General features: G+C 54.6%; 1 protein-coding gene across 1 annotated transcript; it reads left to right on the top strand.

Annotated features, from left to right (window-relative positions):
• On the top strand, positions 1-25,716 carry DTX4 (deltex E3 ubiquitin ligase 4; the record flags this gene model as incomplete). Its single annotated transcript, XM_084232498.1, has 9 exons — positions 1-211; positions 7,479-8,190; positions 13,980-14,041; positions 14,379-14,540; positions 16,233-16,294; positions 17,155-17,307; positions 20,139-20,300; positions 24,024-24,113; positions 25,483-25,716. 9 exons carry the CDS (start codon positions 1-3, stop codon positions 25,714-25,716), a joined length of 1,848 nt encoding a protein of 615 aa, XP_084088624.1.

Genomic DNA, 25,716 nt, shown 5'->3' with positions numbered 1-25,716 from the left:
ATGCTCCTGGCCTCGGCCGTGGTGGTCTGGGAATGGCTGAACGAGCACGGCCGCTGGCGACCCTACAGCCCGGCCGTGAGCCACCACATCGAGGCGGTGGTCCGCGCGGGGCCGCGCGCGGGGGGCAGCGTGGTGCTGGGCCAGGTGGACAGCCGCCTGGCGCCCTACATCATCGACCTGCAGTCCATGAACCAGTTCCGCCAGGACACGGGTGAGCCGGCCGCCCCCGCCCTCCCGCCCTCCCGCGTCTGGAGCCCACCCGGGCCCACCCTGTGCGCGCCCCGCGCGGGGTGTCACCGAGAGGCGGCCGCGCAGCGAGCGCCCCGTCCCTCCGCGAGCGCCTGCGGGGACGTCCGCGCGCGTAGGTCCGTGTCCTGGGCTTGCACCCCAGCTTCGGCCCGACCCGAAGACCCTCTGAAGAGTGGGGTGACGCTAAGTCCTCCGCTGTAGAAATCCTGGGGCCGCCCCAGCCCACACGCAGCCCCAGCTCCCAGAAAAGGCGCGGGCTCTGCCCCCGCCGCCCTGGCGGACCCCGCTTTGCCTCAGGCGCCCCAGGGCCGCCCGCGACCCCCTGGGATGTCGCCACTGCGGGGTCCTGGGTGTGGAGACGGTCCTCCTGGACGCAGGGACTCCCTGGAACCGCCTAGCTGTCTAGTGTGGAAGGGCCGGGCCTCCGTGGGGAAGCGCCGGCGAGGGGTGGGGGCGGCCTCCAGGGCTGAAGCGCCCCGGATGCGCGGCGGGGCCGGCCAGGGACACGGCCGGCCAGGGACGCGGCTGTGCAGCGCGAGCGCTGAAGCAACAGGCCTGAGCAGACGGAGGCGGGGAGGGACTGGGCAGGGGATGCCTGGCAGGGAAGCCGCTGCTCCCTTTGTCGGAGAAGGAGGATTCCAGAGGAGAAAGTCTCCCCAAGCCGCCTCCTGAAACCGGGCCAGGGAGGGGCGCTCTGGGCACCCCCTACGCGAAGCTCGCGTGTTTTCATGAGAATCCACTTGCCACTGTGGCCATTATCACCCCACTTCTCTGCTGACCGGCCTTTCCAGGGCCCAGGAGGAAGAGAGGCTGCAGGGGGAGGCTGGCTGATGGGGTCTTGGAGTGCGGGTGGGCAGGGCAGAGCAGCATCCCTGCATCTGCCACTGTGTCCAGGTTCCCTGGACCCTCTGGGGGGCGGGGTGGGGGTGGTGGAAGTCTCTCCTCTGTGGCTGCCTCTTCATGGGGGTGGGGTTGTTCAGGAATTCTGGCTGTGCTTGCCAGAGTGTAACCCAGGAACCTAGAGAGACAGGTGTGTGTGTGTGGGGTGCTCCACGGAGGCGGGAGAGTCCCAGCGGGTCAGAGAACAGCTGTCCTGGGGGGACATCTTTGCCTCCTCCAAGTCCGCATCCTGTGTGGTAATCGCCATGGTCATGGGAAGGGGATCTTGGCACCACGTGCCTCCTCTTTAGTCCTAACCCCCAACCACCTATTGCCAAGGACTCTGAAGACCTTTTGAGAGAAGCTTTCTGGGGGAAGGATTCCAGAAGTGTTAGCCTTTTGGGGGGCTTAAACCTGGGTGGGAAAGTGGGGGTTGAGCTAAGAGTGGCTGGGAGGAGGAGGGAGTAAGAAGGAATGTGGGAGATTGAGAAAGAGGATTAAGTGTGATGAGGGGGAGGGAGAGAATGTAATTGTGCAACTTGGGTAGAGGTCCTGGAGGTGAAGGCGGACATGGGGGGAGCCTTGGTGATGGGCCAGGGGGGGCAGCAGTGAGTAGGCACCTGACAGGGAATTTCAGTTCAAAGCAAACTGGCAGGTGTCAGCTTTCCCACTGCAGACTCCATCTCTGCAGGCCCCAGCCTCTGTCCCACCTTTGGGAAGAGTGAAAGCATCATCCATGCTTGGGGGTGTGTGGGCTAGGCAGGCCCCTGGCACCCTGGCACGACCCTTTCCACAGAAGTGAAGTTCTGAGACAGCTGGGTTGAGAGACTGGAGGGACCCCCCCCCCCCCCCACTTCCCCGAGGAGAGGCTGCTGCCTGCTGCTGGCAGTTCAGTCCCAGGCTGAGGCTTCGCAGATTTTAGACCGGAAGCCAAGAATGGCCTGGGATCACATTAAACACTCACTCAGGGTGTGTTTCACATTCTTGTCGGTCTTTGAGGCGGCCATTCAGATTGCTTAGGTTTCATCCTCTCGCTCAGATGGTCCATGGGTCAACAGTGGGCTGCACGCCAGCGCCGGGCCCCTAGGTGCCCACCAGGCCGAATCCTCAGGAATGCTAGGTCTGCCAGGGAGCCGGGCAGAGCAGAACACGATCTCTGGGTCTGGGCTCTCAGCCCCCTCCTCCCTTCCCTGCCAACACACACTCACACACACACAGAGTTCCTCTCACTCCAGCTCATTGATGTGCTCCCGCCAGGGTGGGAACTTCAAACCATCGGCTCCCAGGCAACGTTGGCCAAGCACTGGCAGTTTCACAGTGCCCCACCGTCCCCAGTCCTCAGTTTGAAGCTGGGAAGCAGAAACACCCCACAGACAAAGGAGAACTGGAAGTCCCCTGTCTAGAGGCGATTCCTCTCTTGTGCTGTTGAGTCCTCCCTGGAGGGACATTTCCTGACCTGGGGGCTTTGTTGGGTTAAAGTTGTGTGCCCTTCCGGCTGCCGGGGCGCCTGACCTGGGCCAGCCCGTCTCCAGGGAGATGTCTGGGTGGCTACAGACACCTCCGTCCCCCTTCTCTGCTTGCCCTGGGTCCTTTCCCTCCAGACCCCCAGAGTCTCAGCTTATCAGCATTCTGTGAGGGTCTTCTCAGGCATTCTGGGCTGGGAGTGTGACCGCAGGCCAGGGACAGAGGAGAGAGGCGTCAGGGGCTTCCCAAAGTTCTGGTCAATCGTCCTGACCGGGTGTTACTTTTTTCTGTCGGGACAGTGGCTGTCACTGTAGCTTCCAGCACACCCGAGGCTGGTGTGTTGCGGGCCCGGCTGTGGGATGGGGAAGACCCAGGCTGGAGCCAGCCAGATGTGATTCAGACTCCATCCGTCCCAGACTCACAGCTCCTGGCATGACCTTGAGCAACCCCTTCGCTGCTCAGGCTCAGTTGTCGTCGGTGAAGAGTAGCCCTAAGATTTCTTGGGGCTCCCTCCCCCCACCATGCAGGTGGCAGGTGGAGGGGTCTGACCCTGCCGGGGAATGATGATGCTACTTAGAAGCAGCCTGGTGAGGGGGAGCTTTTCTCCAGCTCAGAGTTCTCTGGGCAGATTTTGCAAACTTTGATGTCTTCGATGTAATGAGAAGGGTCAGAGGGAGCCTGACTTGCATCAAAGCTGATTTCTAGGTGCCCCGCCATAAGCCCACCCCACGTCAACAGGCGAAAGAGGAGGAGGCAAGTGTCACGGGCCACGTGGTAGGTAGAGGATGGGGGTGCACCTTGCACCCTCATCCTGCCAGCACGTTCAGTTCACACATGATTGTGTTTAATCCTCACAGCAATCTTAGGAAAGACCTATTGTTCCACTTTAGAGGGAAGGAAACAGTTGAACTCTTAAGTTGCTCTCAGACTGTAACATTTTCAATGGCACAGCTGAGATGCCAAATCAAGCCCCCCCCCCCCTCACTCTTAGGGTGCACAGTTCTGGAGCACTGATTCTGTGCCGGCATGTGGATGGCATGCAGACATAGCACTGATAATTCCAGCTCTGTGCCCACATGGAACATTCTAGTGGGATAAGGAGCGCTGGGAAGAGAGGTCTGGGCATCTGGCACAGAGCTGGTGCCAGCACCGTAGATGTGGCTGACAAGCCCTGGAGACCTTGGGTCAGGCCTGGAAGGTCTTGGCTCCCATGTTCCAGCAGCTAAGACATCTTGGGTGCTTTGGGGTGCAGGTATTTGAGTTGCCGGGAAAAACGGTTTTCTTTCTTCTTCTTCCATCTTCGTTTGTAAACATCGTTTATTCCTATTCCACCAGAGCCCTTTCCCTTGCCACCTTGCACTTGAGGGCCAGATAGATTTCCTCAGATCCTCCAGTTCATGGTCTTGGTTAGTGAAAGATCCCGCAGACCATTCCAAATAGAGCGGTTTCTGAAAAGAGCCAGAGAATGAAATCCCACCCCTCTGGCCTCCATAAACATTGGCCCTGAGGTCTGTCTACTGTCTCTAGGGTTGACCTGGACTCAGTTCATATTATCCAGCCCACTGTCTTCCCATCTCAGAATGTTCTCCCAATACCAGCTCCTCTTCACATCCCGCTGCTGGTCAGCAGTGCCCACACCTCATCCTTGGCCCGTGCACAAAGCCTCAGGGTACTTTGCTTCATTCTGTCACCCCAAGGCTGCCCTGGGTGCCCTGTGTGCGCAGGTGCGTGGGCCACATGGCCAGCGGTGGGAACTTCAGTGCGCGTGATGGACACTCAGGACACTTGTCACAGCTGCATTCCCAGGCTCGGGTCCCCGAGATGCTGACTCTTGGGTCTGGAGAGTGAGCACCGTCCATCCCCCAGGGAGTCCCGGGACACACGTGGACAGCACTCAGGGTCTCATTGCTGAGTCCTACCTATTTCCTCTCTGCAGGGTCCTCCAGTCTGCCGCCTCCTTTTTATTTTCACTGCCAATACCCTCATTACTTCTCACTTGGAAGTAATTACAGAGCAATTCTGGTCCTGTCACTCGCCTGTGTCAGTCCCCACCAGCTCCTCACTGCCAACAGATTAAACTCGCCACTGCATGGCATTCCAAACTGGCTGTGCCTTGGCTATAACTCACCTGCTCTGGTTGACTGTCCTCTTTGCCTTCTGTTTCCCTCTATTTCTCCCAAACAGTTCTTCCTTTCATTCACATGCATGCCTTTGAGTTCTCCAAAACTCACCCCCAACTATGCACAAGGTCCCTTTACTGAAGTGCCCTCTTTTGCCATTTCTGCTCATTGAAATTCTTGCCATCCTGGTCCCATGCTCCCTGTGCTCCATGCCCGCCCGCTCTCCAGCAGCACCACCACCTCATTCATTCGGTTGCTGCTTGTTTAGCCCTGGGACATGGCAGGTGCGGGCTCCGCATGAGCAAACACCTGGACCCTTGCTCTCCTGAGCCTGGGAGTGCAGTGAGGGAGACGGCCATCCATCAAATTAACCCCATAAATAAATATGTATAAACATTATATAAAAATAGCATCGGGAATTTGACCTGGTCAGGGCAGCCCAGGGAGGTTTCCTTGAGGAAATGAGCTGGAATCTGCAGGATGTGCAACAAAGAGGATGCCAGAGTATTCTGGGGCGAGCCCAGCATTGTGGAAAGACCCTGAGTCAGAGAATCATGGCAATGGGAGAGGACCAAAGTGGGCAGAATACATTCAGTGTGAGGGGCCCGCGTTGCTGGGCGGGTAGAGGGGGCTTGGTCCCAATTCAGGGAAGTCATGGGGTGATCTCAGCTCCACGGCGATGTGGTGGGATTTCCCCTGCCTCATAAGCAGTTGTTCCCACATTGTTCCTGTTTTAGGCTGGAAGGTCCTTGGGGGTGCCTGGATCATTGCCTTCCTATAGAGGGTGGTGGGCCTTGGCAATATGTGATGAATGATCAGCACCTAAGTAGCCTTCAGCCAATCAGTGTGCACAACAGAGCCCCCGGTTCTGCCTCATACTGAATTAGGAAGTAGGATGCAAAGACCGCACAGGGGCGCCTCTGCTCCCACTCATCAGGCATGAGCAGAGCTGCACCCAAGACTTTGTGAGGGTGGGGCATGACTGGGAGAACATTTGGAGAAATGAAGACCAGTGATTCAGGCAATGGCAGGAGGTAAAAAGGCAAAGGAGAGCATTTCAGTAGGAGGGGCCTGGTGAAGAGGAGGGTGTGCACCCCAGGGTGTCTCAGGTATGCACGAAGATGCAGGGGGCACGTGTTTCTCAGGAGTGGAGGAAAATACAGGCACAGAGGGAGATGAGCCTGGAAAAGTAGGTGAGAGCCAGGACTGAGTTTCCAGAAATTGTGGGGCAATTTTCAGGCATTTCTGGGATTGATAAAAATACCTTTTAAGCACAGTTGTGAGAATTGGTGAAGTGCGTTGTGCCTGGTACCCTGGAGAGTATATAAGCTGTGTCATTTAAGCTTCTAAACTTCATGTCCTTGTCTAAAGCTTTTCACAGGATGGCCAGGTTGAGGTGCGTGCTCAGTAGTGAAGGCCGTGTGTGTATATATTATATATAAGCTCGCCCCTGTCCCCTCCCAATTCGTTTGCTCTTTCCTGCTTTCTCTCCCTCCCAAACCATCCCCCACTTCTCAATTTTGCTGAGACAGAGAATAGAAAACAAATCAAATAACAATTGCCACTTTTTTGAGCTCTTGCCATGTGACAGGTGTTGTACTAGTGCTTTATATTCATTCCTTTATTTAATCCTCCCATCCAGCCTTTGAAGTGGCTACCCTACCCGCAGCGCCAACAGATGAGGAAACTGAGGCTTCATCACACAGCTGGAAGGGGCCGAGCTCCAAGCCTGGCCTCTTTGTCCCCAGCAAGCCGGCTGCCTAGGAAGGAAACGGAGGCAAACCAAAGACCGGTTGCCCCCCTTCTTCCTCCTCTGGCCCCCCGTCCAGCTACCTCCCTGTCCCCCGGCAGAGATCCTGGCCTGAATAGGGGATTGTTCTCCTCCTCCTGCCTCTGAATGTTGATGTTTTGGGTCATTAAGGGGCTCTGAGATGGGGTGGGGGGTGGGTTATGACCCTGGCAAGGGCCTGAATAGCCATTGTTCCTTTTCTTCCCCCTTGAATGGGATTCTGTCCCCAGCCTTGGTGTCTCCCTCTGAGTTGGGGGTGTGGGGGGGTCGGAGGCCCACTAGCAGAGCCTTTTCCCACCACTTTGATGGATGGGGCTTAAGCTGTCAGATGAGATTCCAGCATCCGCCATCCTCTCCCCACCCTGCTCTGAGTCAGGAACCTTCAGCCCCGCGGTTGATGCCATGAAATGAGCTCTGCTTGGGGATGGGTCTGCTTTCAGGTTTTGGGGTGGATAGGGAGCCAGAGGCTACAGCTACAGGCTTCATTTTCCTTTCTGGCCCTGCAGGTTAGCGGGATCAGGAGGTGTATTTCTGAGCACCTACTCTGTGCCAGAGCCTTTCTGTGCTTCGTGCAAATCAAGGCATATGAGAAATCCAGGGTCTGACTATCAAATGGTATCTGTTGAATGAATAAGTGACTAATTCTCACATAAACCCTGAGAAGGAATTGTTGCCCTGTTTCTCAGGCAGAAAAGGAGGCTGAGGGGTTCCCTATTAGCTAGTAAGTGAAGGAGCTTGGCTGCAAGCCAAGGCCCCTGACTCCAAATCAGGCCCTTCTGGCCCCTGGCACTGGTCCTGCCTCTCTCACCTGGCAGGTAACTCATCCGCTTGCACCTCGTCTGATTACCCACCCTGTCCCAGAGGACAGGAAGCCGTGTCCTATCGGCACACAGTAGGACTCCTTTAATATTTGCCTATTAATGTAGCACAACACTTGCCTGCCTGCTGACCCCAGCCCTGTGCTCTGCCCCCCGCAGGCACCCTCCGCCCGGTGCGCCGCAGCTACTACGACCCGGCCTCGGCGCCCGGCAAGGGCGTGGTGTGGGAGTGGGAGAGCGACAGCGGCTCCTGGACGCCCTACGACATGGAGGTGGGCATAACCATCCAGCACGCCTATGAGAAGCAGCGCCCCTGGATCGACCTGACGTCCATCGGCTTCAGCTACGTCATCGACTTCAGCACGATGGGGCAGATCAACCGGCAGACCCAGCGCCAGCGCCGCGTCCGCCGGCGCCTGGACCTCATCTACCCCCTGGTCACGGGCACCCTGCCGAAGGCCCAGTCCTGGCCGGCCAGCCCCGGCCCGGCCGCCTCGCCCCCCGCGCCGCCCTGCTCCTGCCCGCAGTGCGTCCTGGTGATGAGCGTGAAGGCGGCCGTGGTCACCCCCCAGCCGCCGCCCGCGGCGCGCAAGAGCATGGCCCCTGCGGGAGCGGCCAAGCTGCCCGCGCCGCCAGGCCCGGGCGCCAGGCCCCTGGACGGCACCGGCACCCTGCGAGGGCCCGGGAAGACGCTCCCGGCGCAGGTGCTCCGGAGACCAGCCCCCAGCGCGCCCGCCGGGGCCACGGCCTGCTCCCCGGCCAGCCCCGCGGGGGCCAACGCCAAGACGGGGAGGGTGGCCCTGGCCACCTTAAATCGAAGCAACCTGCAGCGACTGGCCATCGCCCAGTCCCGGGTGCTGATCGCCTCCGGGTAGGTGCTTCCTCGACGGCCTCTGGGCTTCGCGTGCCGGCGTGTGGGAGCGGGGCCTTGTGCGCAGTTCTGACCCTCTGGTGCCATGGAAGGCACCAGGGTGTGGTGGGTGAGGGTGGGCTTGGCCTTTGCATTCCAGCAGCTTTGGATTCTAATGGAGAATGTGCTTCTGACTAGTCGTGTGACATGGGCAGACCCCCTAATATGATAGTCCCAACCTCATCTGTGACTCTGGCGTGAGGCTAAGGTCTAGGGTCGCCCCATACTAAGTGCTCACCGGCAGCATTGACTGAGCTGCCCCTGTGTTCTATTTAGGGGGCTTCTATCACTTGATTTACTCCCCAAACTACTCTCTGAAGGAGGAATGTTGACCCCACTTGACCCGTGAAGAAATTGCTACCGACAGGTTGACCTGCTCCAGGGCCATGGCTGATCATGGGCTGAGACTGGGGCTTCATGAGGGGGTCTGTCACCAGCACCCAGACAGCTCCTGACCTGGCTGCTCCCTGGCAAGCAGACCACAGCGTCTGACACACAGTAGGGGCCAGATGAGGGCTCCTTTCCTCTACTCTGGGAGTATCAGCGCTTTTCAAGCATCATCTCATTCCTGTGACGCCCTAGTGCTGTTGCGGTTCTGATGCTAATACTTTTTCTGATCACAAAATGTGTGAGACGCAGGTCCATGTGGTGCCAGCAACTTCAGCCTTCCTGCCTCTGGTTTCTGCTGAGATTAGCTTGTAACTCCTGTCCCATCTTCCCTTCCTCCAGAGGGAACCTGGCTCTCCCTGTGGCCTGGAGTCCCTGCTGGTCAGAATAGTTTAGTTAGGCTGGACGTCTGAGCCTGAAACTCAGGCTGCCTAGAGGAGAGGCAGGTGGGCTGCAGAATGGGGGGGGGGGGCATGGAGAGCCTCCACTGGTCTCTGGCACTCAGGTGTGAAGTGAGGGTTACTGTGTTGGCCTTTCTTGTCCCCAATGTCACTGAAAATCCTCTAAGAGGGTTCACCCTTGAGCAGTTACACCATGCATCCATCCACCTGTGCTCTCCCAGCACCTTACCTGGGCTACAGGTGCGAGGCATGCTCACTTAGCTCAGAATGAACCCCCAAGGAGGATCATACAGCTACAGAGTGGAGGGTTTAGTCTCCTAATTCACTGCTATTTGGACTAAAGCCCACCTCCTCATTCATGCAAAGGCAAACTTAGTACTGGCAAGAGGTCAGATACACAGGATTTCCATAGAACTTCTCGACTTGGAGCATCTGGGAGAGGGCCCCTAGAGCATGCCGTTCTTTGCTCAGTTTCTCCATGCTGTCATGGCAGCTACTGGGGTCTCTAACCAAGGTCCAGGGGAGCCGATAGAGCGGAAGAAGCTAGTGGCATGGACCAGAACACAGCGTGCAGACTGCCTGGGCTTGGACCCAGGCCCCTTGCTGTGTAACGTGGAGGCAGGTCTGCATCTATGGGGCCAGTAACAGTGCCTTCCTTGTAGGGTTTGTCATGAGAATTAAATGAAAGATTCAGTGTTAATTTAGCACAATGCTTGGAACATATTATGAATTCAGTCATGATCAGCTGCATCTATTATTATTATTATTATTGCCATTATCAGCATGATTACCAGGGAGCTATTGAGTAGGCCCTGGGTAGCAGTTGAAGTCCAAAATGAGTAGAATCCAACACCCTGCCTCATTTCTGAGGCCCATGACAAGTGCTGAGTGACCCCCATGCCATAGTCGAGGGGGACCCCAGATCGCTTTAAATCTCCGTGAGGGGGTAGCAGTTCTTCATCTCAGTCTTCACCCCCCTGCTGCCCGTATAGCTGGGGGAGAGAATTGGGTGGAGGGCTGGGCCTGGCAGTTTCCAAAGGGCTATAGAAACAGGCCCTTTTTTTCTCTGCTGTTTTCCTGACAAGGGACCCCTCCCCGCCTCCCTCAATCCTCCAGTCCTTTCCTTTTCACCTCTGGCCACCTCCCTTACCCCCACTACCGTCTTCTCCAGGCTTCCTTGCCCATTTAATTAGTATTTATTCCCTTTGTCTGACACCACCATCGACCTTCTGTCTGCGAATGGCCTGGTCCCCCGCCCCCTCTGCCCATGACCTCTCCCGTAACTTTCCCACGGAAAAAAGGAAGCTCGGGGAGGGTGAGATGAAGAGAAGGGTCTGGGGGGGAACAAAGGGTTCTGTGAATTATTCAGAGACATGAGCAGGGGGCTTTTTCAGAGAAGAGAGGGGGGCAGGGCCTTGGAGGCCTGGAGTCGCCCCTCTGCCTTCTCCTCCAGGATTGAGGCATCTCTGGCTCCAGCGAGGCCTGCGGTTGCTACAGAGACAAGCCCATTGTTCTACCCAGAGATCCCTGGGTCGGTCCGAACTCCAAGACAAACTCCTCAGGTCCTCACCGTGGTCTCTATTTTCCCGGCGTCCACTGGTCCTCTCACCTTGCAACACTTCCTTTTTTCTTAGTTTTATATTTTAGGGACAGAGATGAAAATTTGCCCCCTCCACAACTGGGGCAACCCTGCAGAATGGGGGTGGGGGTCTCCTGATGGTCCAACAAGTGCTAGGGCAGCTTTGGCTGGGCCCAGCTGGCAGGAGGTTGTGAGAGTCGCAGCTGCCTCAGGCTTGCTGGGTTCCAGAAGGAGGGCTCAGGCCCCAATAGGCTGTGGGGTCTGCCTTCTCCAGGGGCTCAGTTTTAGCAGGTAGTGGTGGGGGAGGGGTGCCCAGGTGCTGCCCAGTCTCAAAGAGCAAGAAAACTGGAATAAAAAAGCAGGAAAAGGCTTATCCAGCCCAACTTCCTCTTACCGTTGGGAGACAAAATGTAAACAATCACCCACATTTGCCCAGGGCTGGGCTCTCTGCAAAGCAGTTGACCCAGATCCTAAATCCTTCCTGGGCCCCCCTGGGACAGAGATTTAGGGGGTCCAGTTTTCAGATGTGGTGGGTCAAATGCTGCTCTCCTCAAGGAGTGCATTTGGGAGCAATGGGGGTAGAAGGCAGGCTCATGGACCTCTTCCACCACACTCTTCTGAATTGCTAGTCAAATAGCAACCCCCTCCCCAAGCCCCTCTGCCGCCCCCAGGCTGGGGCAAGCCCTCCTGGGTGCAACAGGGGCACAACACGCGGCTCCCACAGCCTGCGCGTCTAGGGCACAGAGGCAGGTCCCTGTCCTTCAAAGCCCGCAAAGGGTAGCCGGTAAAGGGCAGCCCGGGAGGGATGGGGTGGTGTGCTCTGGGGCACTGGGCTGTTTCCTGGTTAACCAGAATGGGTGTGGAAACCTGCCAGTCCAGTTTGTGAGAACAAAGGTAGCTTTTGTCACCCAGATCACAGTTATCAGCAGGAGTGGGGGCCTCGGAGATGAGGTGGCTGGTTCCAGGGGGTGGGTAAGGCAGATGCGGCCCGGGTGGCATGCTGCCCCCTGGTGGGGAGCAGGGGACTGTTAGCGCTGGCGTCCCCTGCACCCAGCCATTCCCAGTAGGAAGAGCCAGAATGGAGAGCTCTGGTCCTAGGTATGGGGCTGGGAGATCGTCCAGAAGCCTCCCTGGCATCTTCTAATCCCCAACCCTCACGGCCCTACAGATAAGGAAATTGGGGCTTAAAAAGTTGATGGAGTTTGTGAGGAGTTCCCAGCAGGATTGAGACTTGAACCTGGTTTCCTGAAGCCCCGTCCTGGCCCCGTTTCTGACCCCATGGGCCAGGGCAGCATCCAGAGTCAGGTCTGAGGCCCAGTCTTTTAAAAAATATTTCTACCCCACCACCCCTATGTCGCTGACCTTTCTCCCTCCACCTCCTCTGTCTCTTAGCTTTAGCTAGTATTTCACTGTGTCGAATTGTCCCCTGCGTAAATCTCCAGGATTTGTCTCTGTGCCTCTTTTCTTGGCTGACTTTCTCTTGTTTTGTATTCAGCTTTCCCCTCTCCTGGTCCAGGTTTGATTTATCCTGGGGATAGTTTCTGAGGAAAAGTAGCTATTGAGACACAAATACTCCCACATCTGCTATTTCCACATTCTTCTTACAGGCCTGGTGCCTGTGACCTCATCCTGGGGAGGGAGGCCCCGGGGACTCAGCATAACCCAGCCTCTCCTGCTCCAAAGAGCAGTGGGGCCCAGAGCCCCAGGGCTCAACTTGAGGCCCTTTGCTCCTCTCCCATCCCTGAGTGGGGGTTTACCCCTCACCCTGCCCAGCTTCTTGTTCTGTCTGCAGCATGGGGTGATGCAGGATTGCGTGGACCCAAGAGCGCAGCATCCTGCTATGGCTAACCCACTGGGTTCTGGAGCCAGTTTTTCTGGGTTCAGATCCTTAAAGGTGTCTTCATCAAGTTTTCTTAACCTCTCTGTGCCTTACTTCCCAGCTATTAAAATGGGGTTAGTTGTAACAGTCCCTCCTGTGTATGTGGTTGGAAGGATTCTACGCGTGTGTCTATGGTTAGCAGTAGAGCTGTGCCTAGGACTGGGTGATCGCTGCATCTGGTAGAGATTATAGTCCAGGCCTCAGGGGTGGTCCTGTCCACACTAGGCCCCCGGCATCACCCAGAGCCTTTCCCAGCACAAAGTAGGGCTCAAGAGTTACTCGTTGAATTCACAGATAAGTAATCAACAAGATCATAAGCAAACTTCCCCCGCTCTCAGTTCCCAGCCTGCCTGGCACCTGGTGTCACCTGTGGCCCAGTTCACGGTCTGTCCAGCCCACTCCCCAGCCCAGCCCAGCCCAGCTGCATAGCCTGGGGGGCAGGGAATGGTGCAAGACCCAGCCTCACGTGGCTGCCCATATTTTTCTGGTTGGCTCCGTGGGAGGCCTGGTCTTTCCTGGGCAGCTGTGTCTTCTCCCTTCCAGCCTGGCTTAGGTTGCTGGGGAGAAGGATAGACAGGGGAGGAAGCTTTGCCCGATATTTATATTTCTCAGGGAAAAGGAGAAGTGACAGCTGTGAGAGCAACGGTTTCCAAATGTTGCGCTGGAGACTGGCCACAGCTGCCACCTCTCAGCAGAAGCTTGTAAAAGGCAGATGCTTGGGGCATCAGGTGGAGCTTCTGGTTCAGGCTTGGAACTCCATCTTTTTAAAAGCTCCTTAGGTGACTCCTCCGTACCCCTAGGTTTGAACTTGCCTCTTTATTGTTTCATTCCTTCTACCTATCCTGGTTGATCGCCTATTCCAGGCTCTGAATTAAACAGATATTTGCCTTTCCAGAGTTTCAGTTCTGGGAGGGAAAATACTAAGCACCACCTTTATATAAAACATGTCAAATTCTATGGGGTCAAAAAGAAGGGGAAAAATAGAGCAGGGTAAGGGGCTTGGGATGGGTGGCAGCAGTCAATATGATGGTTTCTGCAAACTCACTGAGAAGATATGATTTGAGCCACAACTGAAAGCATTGTAGGAGGGAGCTAAGCAACTATCTGGTGGAAGAGCATCCCAGGCGAGGGAACAGCATACACAAAGGCTCTGAGGCAGGAATGCATCTGGCATGTAGGAGGAAGAGCTCGAGCAGAATAGAGAGGTGCATGATATGAAGGGAGTGAGAGAGATGGGGGGTAGGGGGTTGGGGCAGACTGTGCAGCACTGTATTGGCCTTGCTAGGACTTTGACTGAGTGAACTGAGGAACCCATTTGTGTGCTGAGGGTGAGTGGGAGAGTCACACCATATGATGTGGGTTTTCTCTGTTACCCCTAACTGCTATGCTGGGTCTTTACTAAGGAGAAGTAGTTTCTGCAAGAAAGGGGAACCCCTGGGTGGGTGGGCTTTGGAACTTCGTCCCACCTATCAGAACATAATTTATCTGCTCTTTGCTCCCACAGGGTCCCCACTGTGCCGGTGAAGAACCTCAATGGGTCCAGCCCTGTCAACCCTGCCTTGGCAGGTAAGGGAAACCCCATGCTGGTGTTTGTCTCCAAGGACCACTAGGTAGTGAGCTTACGAGACCTCACAGGTCAATGAAAACACAGGGGAGCTGCAGGAGCTGGGTGGGAAGGGCAGGAAGGATTTGGGGAACGTTGATCGCCAGATGCAGAGCATGGAGCATGCTGATGAAGATACGGGCATAAAGAGGATTCTGGGCAATGTCCAGGGGCCCTACATGGACACTCCACAAGCTGTGAGGACTCCGCTGGGAAGAACTGTGGGCTAATGGGGAGGGAGGCGCTTCGGGGGTGTTGGGGAGCTGACTTGCCAGTCCTTCCTCCTGCCCTGCCCTGCAGGAATCACTGGGATCCTCATGAGTGCGGCGGGGCTGCCCGTGTGCCTCACCAGGCCCCCGAAGCTGGTCCTGCACCCACCCCCCGTCAGCAAGAGCGAAATTAAATCTATTCCAGGGGTCTCTAACACCAGCCGCAAGACCACCAAGAAACAAGCCAAGAAAGGTATGAACCCCTTACCTTATGGGGGACTGGGTGTCGGGGATCTGGCCCTGGCCGGCTCTGTGCAGGGTCACACGCTGGCTTCTCTCTGTGCCTTCACCCTACTTCAGCGGGGTGCGCTTCACCCACAGCTGTCCTCACGGTTCTGCTAGAGGGTGTTGACTGGTTCCTATGGAGTCACCTTCAGAAATACAAAAATGTAGTGCACAAGCATATAAACAAATGGGGTTAGAGCCAAAACAGACGGGGTGCAGACTCCAGCTTGCTGCCTGCAAGCACTGTGACCATCGACATCCTGCTTTCTTACCTTTCCGATGGATAAAACCTCATGGTTTGCCAGCAGGTTTGCCCTGGAATGCATCCCCCGTACGCTGCCATGGCCCTTGGAGCCCTTGGACCCTCCTCGGAGCCCCTTCCTACCTCCCCACAGTCCCAGAAACAAGCAGTCAGGCCCAGGCCTCCCCTGGCACTAACAAGCCAGGGTTCAAACTTGAGGCTGCTCCCTCTCTTGCCTCTCCCCTTTATCACAGCAAGAGGATTACAGGTCACCCCCAAAGTGCTCTACTGGGATTGGTTGTTAACTGTTGGGACATCATCCCTAAGCCCCCACCTTGCAAACTCGTGAAGCGTCAATCAGCTCACATGTATGTTGCCCTGGCAAGTAATGGGTTTTTGGTCGATGGGAGCTTCAGTCTCATAAGAGAAGCAGGACAGTGGGAAGGAAGTGCCTGCTTCCCGGTTTTGGGGGCTGCTTCCTCAAACCCCTGCTCTATTTTCTGGTCATCAAAATTTCTCAGCTGAAATGAACTCCATCGCCTCACTCAGGGTCTGACAGGAAAGAACGAGATTTTACACTTTCTCACTCTTCCTGTTATTATTAATAGCGCACGCCCGGCCCTTAGCTGGCAGAGTGCTAAAGGGCTACGTTAGAGCCTTCATGGTCAAGGCAAACCCGTGAGGCTCTATCACTCATCCCCTTTCATAGGTGAGGAAACAGAAACTTGGGAAGCTGAGCACCCCCAAGGAGGCACGACCCTTTTTCTCCTCCTGGGTGTCCTCGTAAGACCCTCTTAACCTTCCTCTACCTTCAGCCTGGGCTGCCTCCTCCAGGTCCCACTGCTGAAGAATTTCTGGAATCATCGCCACCTGCCAGGCGTCCCCCATTCCGTGCTGCTGGCAGTGACAGTGCCAACAACAGCTGTGGTCATTCCTCCCTGGGTGTCCCAAAAATAATAGCACGCTGGCACCACCTTCTAGGCTGAGCAGCACTTAGCCTGAGTCTGATGGAGGCGCTGAGCCTGCCTCCCATTTTTTACAGACAGTTTCCGGAGGGCTTGGTTCCTGCTAGCTTATCGCAGCCTCTAGGCAGGCCCAGGCTCTTAGGTTCTGTGGAAGAGAAACCACCTCAGTGATCACCGTCAAAATGTGGGCTTGTTGAAAATAGACAGGAGGATGTCGGGGGGCAGCACGGGAGCAAAGGCGGGCCCATCCCCTTGTCCCCCCATGTCCTGACACCTTCTCTCCATCTTCTGTCCAACGTACTCCTTTTCAATCCCTAGATGGGCAGAATGAGCTCCTGCCCTGTCCTGCCCCATCCTGGATAACAGTCCCCACGCTGGCACACCCAGCATGCCAACACGCCAGTGCTGCCTCACCTCTTCTGTCTTGGTGACCCTGCTCATCCTGTCCCCGCAGGTAAAACCCCAGAGGAAGTGCTGAAGAAGTATCTGCAGAAAGTCAGGCATCCCCCGGATGAGGTGAGTGCAGGGGGGCCGGGTGCTCCTCACACCGCCCGCCCACAAGTATTTCCTCTGCTGGGTTTCCCCACCGCCCTGCCAGACATGCCAGGATCTACCCTCCAAGGCCTGGGCGGTGCAGAGCTGCTCAGCTCTGATGCCCCGGCTCCAAGTTCACCCCATTGTTGCAGCTGCGGTTTGTGCTCTCCCAGCTCCCCTTTCAGCAAAGTACTACCTGAGCCTAAACTAGCTTCCAGGACAGTCTGAATCCAGGAAATCGAGTGTGCTCAGCCGCTGGAGCTGGTGCTACACTGGGCTTGATGCGCGGAGTGGTTCTTAGCCAGAGGTGATGGTGTATGATCTGAGGGCACAGGGGAAGGGAGTCACTGGGGATCTAGAGGGTAGAGGTGGGGATGCTGCCGGACACCCCACACTGCTCAGGGCAGTGCCCACAGCAAACCGGCACTCATCCCAAGTGTCCAGAGTGCCAACAGGGAGAACCCCCTTGCCAGTTTACTTAAATATCAATAGCAGCCCCGTGGCACACCTGGAAGATCACTCCTTGGTAGTTCAGCTTCTGGACAGCTCATCTGTGGGTCTGTCAGCAAGCCTTGGGTTCCTCTGGACCACTGGACACCCCGCGAGGATGTGCAGGGTCCCAGCTCTCAAGGGGACCACTGCTGTGTCCACTACTCTACTTTACCCAGTCACCACCAGGAGCCATTTCAGAAATATACATAAAACAGTCAAAACTATATTTAGATCCTCAAAGGCCAGCCACCCTGGCTGTGGGCTCTCCTGGCATCCCAGGCCTCACGGGACCCCCAAGAGATGCGCTGGTCGCCCGGCTCTGAGGTCTGACCCCTCTGCCCTCCCCCCAGGACTGCACCATCTGCATGGAGCGCCTCACCTTTCCCTCGGGCTACAAGGGCCCCCAGCCGACCATCAAGCCTGACCTGGTGGGGAAGCTGTCCCGATGCGGCCACATCTACCACATCTACTGCCTGGTCGCCATGTACAACAACGGCAACAAGGTCTGTGGGCCGGGGCTGCCGCCTCCCCCGGGGCTGGGCGCAGGAAGAGTGGGAGGGCCTCTGGGGCGCCTGGGCTGCCCGGGGGCTCCTTGGAAAGTCCTGGCAGCAGGAGTGATGATAGTGGTTGCTGGGTAGGATCAGGCCTCCAGAAATGTGTGGCATTGACCAGGCCTGTCTTTATCGTCCACATGGCCTGGGCTGGCTGCCCAGTTCCCCCAGTCTCTGTGCTGGGGAGGAAGGCTTAGAGAGAGACTTTGCTTTGAGGATTCTGGGGGTTGGGGGGGTTGTCTGAAGTCAGGCGCCTTGCTGGGGGTAATGACCGCATCAATGCAGCAGCAAGGGCTTCTCAGCACTCCTGGGGGCCCCCTGAGCTGTCACTCAAACCACTGCAGATGGATTTCCAGTCACCCTTCCTGCTCCAAGACTAACGAGCTTCAGTCAGGCTTCATTTCTTTTGGACAGTTTCAAAATCCCATGGATGGTCCCCTCAAAGGGACTAAGAGACTGTCCAGTGTGTACGTGGTGGCCCCCGCCTTAAATTCCCACTGAGGAGGAGGAGGATCCTTGTGGAACTTTCCTTGTCTGTGCAGGACAGAGGGATGGTATTGCCTCTCAGGCTGGTTTCCAGGAATGGGGCTTCTCCTTAGATGATAACTCTCCCCTCACCGTGTCTGAGCTTTTTCTAACTCACTGATTGTTTTCTCCTGTTCTTTCCCGTGCCGGGAATAACCTGCCTTCCTCATTCCCGCCATTTCCAGCCCTAGCATTTCTCCAGGCTCAGTGTGGGTGCAGCTGAGGTTCCCAATATCCTTCAACCTCTTACCCATGTCTGACTTGGGGGTGCTCTGTTCTTCTCTTGCTGTGATCAAAAGCAGAAGCAAGAGAGACAGCAGACCTGAGTCTGAGCCCTGACTTGTTAGCTGAATGACAGTGGGCAAGATTTTCAGCCTCGGGATGGCACTTTCCATCTGGAAAATGGAGCTAAAACAACAGACCTTCTTCCCTAGGGTCATTATTGTTATTCAGACTGGTATGGCCTTGTCATATGGCTGTGATCTTTTCCTTCATCTTTATGTAGTCCCGTGACCAGAGTGTCCCTAGGGTGACCTGGGGCTCAGTCTCAGAGGGGTCAGCCGTGGCTGCCTCCTGTGCTCCCTTTTCCAAGCTTTTAGAGCTTTCCTTGGGACTTTGCATTATAAAAGATTATTTGGGGGGAGGGGGTCAAGATTTTTTTTGGCATATGCATTCCCTTTATGATGACCCTATGTATGTAAGAATATTCTCGTATATAACCTCCATACACTAGTAGATAACCTAAATATTAATCCTGGCGTTTATTTCCATGGTGCTTTCAAATGTCCCTCAAGACACTATCCCTTATCCTCATTTGCACTCATACTTTGACACATGCATTCTTTCTTTACATGGAAGAGGGGAGAAAAGAGACCAGAGAGAAATAGATTCCCCCAAGGTCATGTAGCAGGTCAAGGCCAAAGCGGAGAGTGGGGCCTGTTTTGTTGACTTCAAGCTCTGGGATCTGTCTTTATAACCATCTCCACTGGCTAGAAGGAAGACAAGCTATTCCCTTAAATGAGCAGAGCTTGAATTGATGTGACCTTAAATAGCTCTGTGGAGGAGCCCCGCTTCCGGGGAGGGGGGTTGGAGGGAGACAGGGCTGTCCCAGAGCTCCAGACCCAGCTGTGAAAACTCTTCATACAAGTTCCTCCTGGCCCATGCACACTGTCCTTGTCCTCGCCATTTTTCTTGGTGGGATCCTGGACTAGGATTTACTGTTGAGGCTCTCCTACCCACCCCCCCTTGGTACATCTCACCATGTCCCCTTATGTCCCCTATTATCAAACCATGACCCCTTATGCCACTGCATCCAGGGATCCCCCCCTAAGCCTGACCCCCCCCCACAGTGCCACTGAGGTTTTGTGCTGCTGGGTCAGATGTGCCCACTGGGCCCTAACAAGCAGCAAGCCCTTGAATTATAATGTGGCTCAAGTCCCAGTCTCTGTGAAAGGGGGTTTGATAATCCCTTCTCATTCTATGTCAGGACATAGAATAAATGAAATAAACAAAGTAAACTCTGTCTTAAGATTGAAAGTACTATCATCAATGGCATTCCCTATGCACTCTAACACCTCTGCCTGCCTTCTCTTTCCACCCCAAGTGTAGAAGCATTAGACTCCCCACCCAAGCCGTGGGAATACTAATCACATTGAGATGCACCTCCTGTGGATTATCCCCTGGAATCCTGCCAACAACCCAGTGAGAAGAGACACTAGCATTTTCTTCCTTGCATAAGGAAACTGAGACCTAGCAAGGTTAGCTAATTTGTGCATGTCACACAGCAGTTAGAAGGCAGTGGGGATCGAATCCAGTCACTTGACTGCAGCATCACAGCCCTAAGCACTGTGCTCAGTAGCTGCCAAGTTCAGTTCAGTGACCTGTGAGAAGTCCTGGCATCTTTAGTTTCCAGAAGCTTCCAGGTGATCCTCTCTGGGACTTGTCTAGTGCTTGAAACATACAGTGTGACTTTCCTAGTGAGTAACTGATTCCCTGCATATGCTCCTGCCTGGGCAGCTGGTCTCCTTCTTAAGCACAGGTCTCCTTAGCATGGAGCATGGGGCTCTTTTTTGGGATTTACCTCTTGTTACTTTGGAGAAAGCAGAACCGACCAAGATAGCAGGAAAGTGGGTGAGAGCCAAGGTCTGTTGCTCATTTGGGTGCATTTTGTGCCCCTGGCCCCTTATCTCTTGTATCTTTTGAGGTTGGGTAGGGAGGGCATTACCAAAACTGTTTCCCAATCTGACTTGTCTCCTCAGGATGGGAGTCTGCAGTGTCCGACCTGTAAGACCATTTATGGGGTGAAGACAGGCACCCAGCCTCCAGGGAAGATGGAGTACCACCTCATCCCTCACTCCCTGCCTGGCCACCCCGACTGCAAGACCATCCGCATCATCTACAGCATCCCCCCTGGCATCCAGGTGAGTCCACACTGAGCTGGTGGCTTTTAATATTTTAAGTGTAAATGTTTGCAGGAAAGATGCTTTTCTTAGCCTGTTCAGGTTTCTATAATAAAATCCAAGATCAAGGTGCTGGCAGAGTCAGAGTCAGGTGAGGATCTAGTTCATAGGTGTCTTCCCGCTTCGTCCTCATAAGGCAGAATTGGTGAGGCAGCTCCAGGGCCTCTTATAAAGACACTGATCTTACTTATGTGAGCTTCACCCTTTTTTCACCTTCCTTGGGCCTCACTTCTGAAAACCATCACATTGGGGATTAGGTGTCAAAGAGTAACTTTGGAAGGACACAAAATTTTAATTTATAGCATTTCTCCCTGGACACCCCCTCCGCCCCTACCTCATGTGCTTCTTGCGTGCAAAATACATTCATTCCATCCCAGTATTCTCCAAAGTCTTGGCTCATTTTAGCATCAACTTTAAAGTCTATGTCTAAAGTCCTGTCTAATTCCAAAGGAAACCTGCACACTTATGTTTATTGCAGCACTATTTACAATAGCCAAGACATGGAAACAACCCAGATACCCCCAAATAGATGAATGGTTCAAAAAGATGTGGTCTATAGACACAATGGAATACTACTCAGTGATCAAAAAAGATAAACGCATGCCATTGTGGAAACATGGATGGAGCTGGAAGGGATTATGTTAGGTGAAATAAGTCAGAAGGAGAAAGATAAATATCAGATGGTTTCTCATATATATGTGGAATATAGAGAAACTGAACAAAGGGTCAGAAAAAAGGCAAAACTTGCAAGCTGACCATAGACCCGAGACTTAGAGCAGGGGAGGAGGAGGGAGGGGCCGAAACAGAGGAGGAAGGGACTGCGGTGATGTGGACAGGTGCTATGGTGACAGGACAACTATGGAAGCTACACCTGAGGAGAAATCAAATGCTGTCCAAAAATGAACAATGATGTAAGAAAATTAATTTTTTTAATATTTATTTATTTATACAAGCACTGGGTACAGTCAGAAGCGCAAGAGGGTGAGAGAATTCACCAGAGTCAGAGCGGAGAGCAGAGCAGTCAGACTGACAAAGTACACTGCTGAGGGGAGCAGCGGGCAGCAGGAGAGGTCTGCACGCCATGTAGGACCCTCACCCGGTGGCCAGGGATCGAACCGGCACTGCAGAGGCTGTGAGCAGCTTTGCAACCCAGCGCTCAACCACTATGCCACCGGGGAGGCCCAAGAAAATTAATTTAATTAAAAAAATTTATCATCCAAGGAGAGCTGGGTGAGACTCGAGATTGATTCATCTTGAGGCAAATTCCTGTCTAGACAGGAACCTGTGAAACCAAGCAAGGGACCTGGTTGCCCTCACCTGGCCCTGAAGCTCCTGTGGCCTTGGGCTTCAGTGTCCAGAGCTGGCAGAAATAAATTTCTGTTGATGAAAAGCCACCCAGTCTATGAAATTTTGTCATTGCAGCCCAAACTAGGAAAACATTCTCCTCTGAAAAGTCTCCTTCTCACTCTTGTCCACCCCACCCCACATCCCACCTTTGTTCCTGCTTCTCAGGGACCTTCCAGGGTCTTTTGTACCCAGGGAACAAAGACCACATCCACCCCTCCCTTTTTACATAAAGCGGGGTGGGGGGCACAGATCAGACACACATCGCCCTGCACCCTGCATTTTTCAGTCAACAGTATCAACTGTCGATCCTTCCTCTAGTATAGAGAACGCTTCCTCATTCTTTAAGTCACCACAGTAATCCATTGTATAAACGGACCATCATTCATAGTCAGCCGCTCCCATTTGATGGGCATGTGGATTGTTTCCAGTCTTTTGCTGCAGCTAATAACACTGCCATGAATGACCTTGTGTGCATGTGAGTGTGTCTGTAGAATTATTTGCTACAAGTGCAATTTCTTGGTCAAATGGTATTAGCATCTGTAATGTGATAGATATTCCTTGGCTTGGACTTTTGTGGGCATTTCTTTCCTCTTTTGATTCTTTGAAACACAGTCCTAAGAAACAGACCGAATACCATTCCTGGCAGCAAATACAAATGTGTCCCTGCCTTCACACACGGAAGCTTTTTTTTTAAAATGTTCTAGGGTGCTAATTGGATTCATTTATTTAGCAAATATTTATTATTTCACCCTCCTTCCCCCCCTCCTTGCCTTCTCTATTTAGTTTCTTATTGAATAAACATCTGAGTGTGGATTTGGGCTGGGCGGGTGCCAGGTGCTCCGGAACAAGTGAGCAAAAGGGACAGAGTCCCTGCCCCCCAGGGGTCTGTCCCCGTTCTAGTGGGACAAGAATGATGATAAAATAAATCAACAAATAAGATACTTCCCAATAGTGACGTGTGATGCAGAGGAAATAAAGCAGAGGGTAGTGATGATAGCCTGTAAGTGAATGGAATAAAAAACAATATGGTTTTCTTTGAGGGATTTACAAACCAGTCAGAGAAAGATGAATCTGTCTCACTGGGCAGAAATGAGGGGCACCATGGTCATAGCTGTGGGAGGCAGTGCAGCCAAGGCGAACTCAGCCCTCCATGATCTGTTTCCAGCTCCTGGCTGACTCCTTACTAGCTGGGGATTTTGGACATGTACCTGCCCTTGAGAGCTTGTTCTAAGCATGCACAGCTTCCTCTGTGCACCTGGGAACCCAAAGTAGGGTGCAGGGGTCTCCTCCGAATCGGCGATCTTGATCCTATGTGTAGATATTCTGGTACCAGGCACAGTACCGAAGTGCCCAATACCTGGCACTGTCATCACTGAGGCTCTTACTGGCCAGGTCAGGAACAGGGCTTCATCCACCCGTCCGGGAGGGCGGCGGACTCATTCTGACTCGGGGCCATGCAAGACACAAGGAAACAGAGAAGGGGGTGTGTTCTAGGACACAGCTGAGTTGTAGGGGAGAGAAAGCGGGAGTGTGGAAGGACCACAAGAAGAGCTTAATTTGGGGTGAAGGTCAGGATTTCAAGGCTGTTTCTCAGTCCTGCAAGCTTGTGCTTCCTAAGGAGTCAGACTGCTCAGCTCTGCCCTCATTGCAGAGAGCGATTCCCTGGGGGGAAGCTCTGAGCTGGGCCTGCAGAGTCGTGACTGCCCAGCTTAGCGTCGTGCTGAGAGCAACAGCCCGCTGGGCCGGAGCCAGGCCCGCAGCGAGGAACAGGCAGAGCTGCAGTCGAGTTCGCCGCCAGCCAGGCCTGGCTAGGAAATAAGCGTGGCCTTGGGACTGTTGTCAGCGTGGAAGGATTTCCCGTGAATGTGAATTCAGAGTGGTGATGTCTCCACCACTGCATCTCCAAGGGTGCAGACATGCTTGCCTTGTTCAGCTCCCACTCGCCTTTCCCTGCTCACTGAATCACAGCTGATCTTGAACCCAACCCTGCTAGTAAAAAAAAAAAAAATTAAATTGCATTTTTAATCTTTTTGGAACTACCAGCCACAATAAGAGGAAGTGAAAGGCTGTATTTTCTTGCAGGTTTGTCATCCATCCATCCATCCATTCATTCGTTCACTTGTTCATTCATTTATTCAGCCCAGACACATTTACCGAGGGCTGAGAACTCCAAGCGCTCAGGCCCAGCCTCTGTGCCCTGCTCTCAAGGTTGTTCTCTGTCTAGACTATGGCCGTGCTCTTTGTGAGCATGACTTGAGTTCGTCACTACCTGTGCCCCCCTCATCAGAAATGTTCTGAAAAATAACCTTTGTTATTTTTTTCCCCTTCTTCTTTCAGGGCCCAGAACACCCAAATCCTGGGAAGAGTTTCAGCGCCCGCGGCTTCCCAAGACACTGCTACCTTCCCGACAGCGAGAAAGGGCGAAAGGTGAGTGGGCAGGGCGCGGTGGCGAGCCTGGCAGTCCTCACCCCTGCCCACATTCGTTCCTGTCCCGCTCTGGCTCTGTGGATGGAACTCGCCTCCCCCGGCCTCTGAGGCTTGGCCCTGAAGCAGCCTCCCCTGTGGACTCGGTGCTGACCCCCGCCTGACCCCTAAGGATGCAGACCTCGGTGTGGAGCAGGCAGACCCCAAGTCAAGCCCCCTGCACTGTGGCTTTTTGACCAGGACAGGCCTTTTCTCCTCTGAGCCTGTCCCCTCACCAGCAGAAAGGGGACTACGAGGCACTCTGGGGCCCCCTGTCTCATCCGACTACCATAACCACTACTTGCCCTGCTGCTGGCGCTGAGCCGTAACACACAGGAGCGGGTAGCTCTGATCTTTTTTTTTTTTTTTTTTAAGATTTATTTATTTTTATACAAGAACTGGGGTACAGGCCAGAGGCGCGGGAGGGTGAGAGGATTCACCGGAGACAGAGTAGGGAGCAGAACAGGCAGACTGACTGAAATACACTGCTGAGGGGAGCAGCGGGTGAGGCAGGAGAGGTCTGCTGTGCTGTGTGGGTATCTCCCCGGTCAGTGGGAACCTGCACTGCAGAGGCTGTGGACAGCTTCACAGCACTGGGCTCAACCCGCTGTGCCACTGGGGAGGCCCTAGCTCGGATCTTAATGTCAACTGCTACTACTTCCTGGTCCCGACCTCCAGCCCAGCCACGCTGACAGTAGCCCGCCTGAGCCAACAGTACTGGTCCCCATGCTGGGTGCTGCTGTCAGAGGCCTGGAACAGGGTGTTTGGTGTTTACCTGTTCAACCAACATATATAAGTTTGTAAGTTTTAGCTCAATTAGAACTTTCTGCAAACCCAACACTCCCTGGGCCTCACCTGTAGAATGAGACAGTTCCACACCAGCTCGGCCTGGGTTGTGTGGCAAGCAGAGAGTGGGTAAACATGAAGCAGTGTGGGAGAGGGCAGTGCGTGTCACCATGAGGGGACCCAGACTCAGTGGAGGTGGAGGAGGGCTGACTTCAGGAAGTCGCAGGCATGAGCTCTGGTGTCCTGACTAACGACTGCTGAGCAGCACCTGCCAGGCGCTGTGTGAAGGGCTTTTCACACAGTGCCCATGAGATGTGGAGGCAGACTGTGCCTCTGCCATTTGTGAATCAGGAGATGAAAGCCCATAGAGGTGAAGTCACTTGTGCGAGGTCACCAGTGAGTCAGTGACTGAGCCAGGACTCAGCTTGTGGGTCCAAGTCTCTTCCTGGTCACTCTACCATGTTAGGGCATCCTGACCCAGGAGGGTGCTCTCCCTCCACCCAAGGGACAGACTCTCACCAGCACGTGTCTGCCTCTGGTCTCCTAGGTTCTGAAGCTGCTGCTCGTGGCTTGGGACCGCCGCCTTATCTTTGCCATCGGTACCTCCAGCACCACGGGCGAGTCGGACACCGTCATCTGGAATGAAGTCCACCACAAGACGGAGTTTGGCTCTAATCTCACTGGCCACGGCTACCCCGATGCCAATTACCTGGATAACGTGCTGGCTGAACTGGCCGCCCAGGGCATTTCCGAGGACAGCACCGTCCAGGAGAAGGACTGA

This window comes from Talpa europaea (assembly GCF_964194135.1).
Source record: "Talpa europaea genome assembly, chromosome: 1".
NCBI lineage: Eukaryota > Metazoa > Chordata > Mammalia > Eulipotyphla > Talpidae > Talpa > Talpa europaea.
Note: the sequence above shows the minus strand (reverse complement) of the source record. Positions and strands in the feature narration are given on the sequence as shown.